Source organism: Merops nubicus, unplaced genomic scaffold (assembly GCF_000691845.1).
Source record: "Merops nubicus isolate BGI_N331 unplaced genomic scaffold, ASM69184v1 scaffold43496, whole genome shotgun sequence".
Classification (NCBI taxonomy): Eukaryota; Metazoa; Chordata; class Aves; order Coraciiformes; family Meropidae; genus Merops; species Merops nubicus.
The window spans coordinates 11006-11383 of record NW_008613785.1 but is presented as its reverse complement, the minus strand read 5'-3'; the positions used below and the strand labels follow the sequence as shown (position 1 = coordinate 11383).

The window sequence follows — 378 nt, the reverse complement described above, 5'->3', positions numbered from 1 at the left end:
AGATACAAGTGGGTGGGGTGGGGAAGGGCAGGGGGCAAGGCGTGATGGGCGTGGGGGCAGGAGTGTGCGCCATTGAGAAAGCTCCCCAGGACGGGGCAGGGTGAGGGTCACCCATCGATGTCCCAGCTGAAGAGATGGTGCTTCACCAGCATGTCCTGCACCCCTTCCTTCAGAGGCTTCTTCTCCTTCTCCTGCAGGGCGACAGAGCCGGGTCAGTGCAACACCCACAGAAGGGGAGGTGGTGTCTGCAGGCACCGGCACCCCAGGCAGAGCAGCTTCCCCCACTCACACCTCCCTGCAGGGGGAGGGAGGGTCCTGCCACTTCCCTCTGCCCCAGCTGGGCAGGGGCAGGCCGCTCCCCCTGCGCGCCCCTCTTCC

At 66.4% G+C, this 378-nt stretch overlaps 1 protein-coding gene across 1 annotated transcript in view; it reads right to left on the bottom strand.

Annotated features, from left to right (window-relative positions):
* Positions 1-107: 107 nt before the first annotated feature.
* The window catches only part of SGSM3 (small G protein signaling modulator 3), a gene marked incomplete at its 5' end in the record, with an annotated part of 11273 nt that continues 11002 nt past the window's right edge, over positions 108-378 (bottom strand). The window contains one exon of the mRNA XM_008941995.1: positions 108-191. Within this exon, the coding sequence (XP_008940243.1) occupies positions 108-191 (84 nt within the window). The remainder of the gene's footprint in view (positions 192-378) is intronic.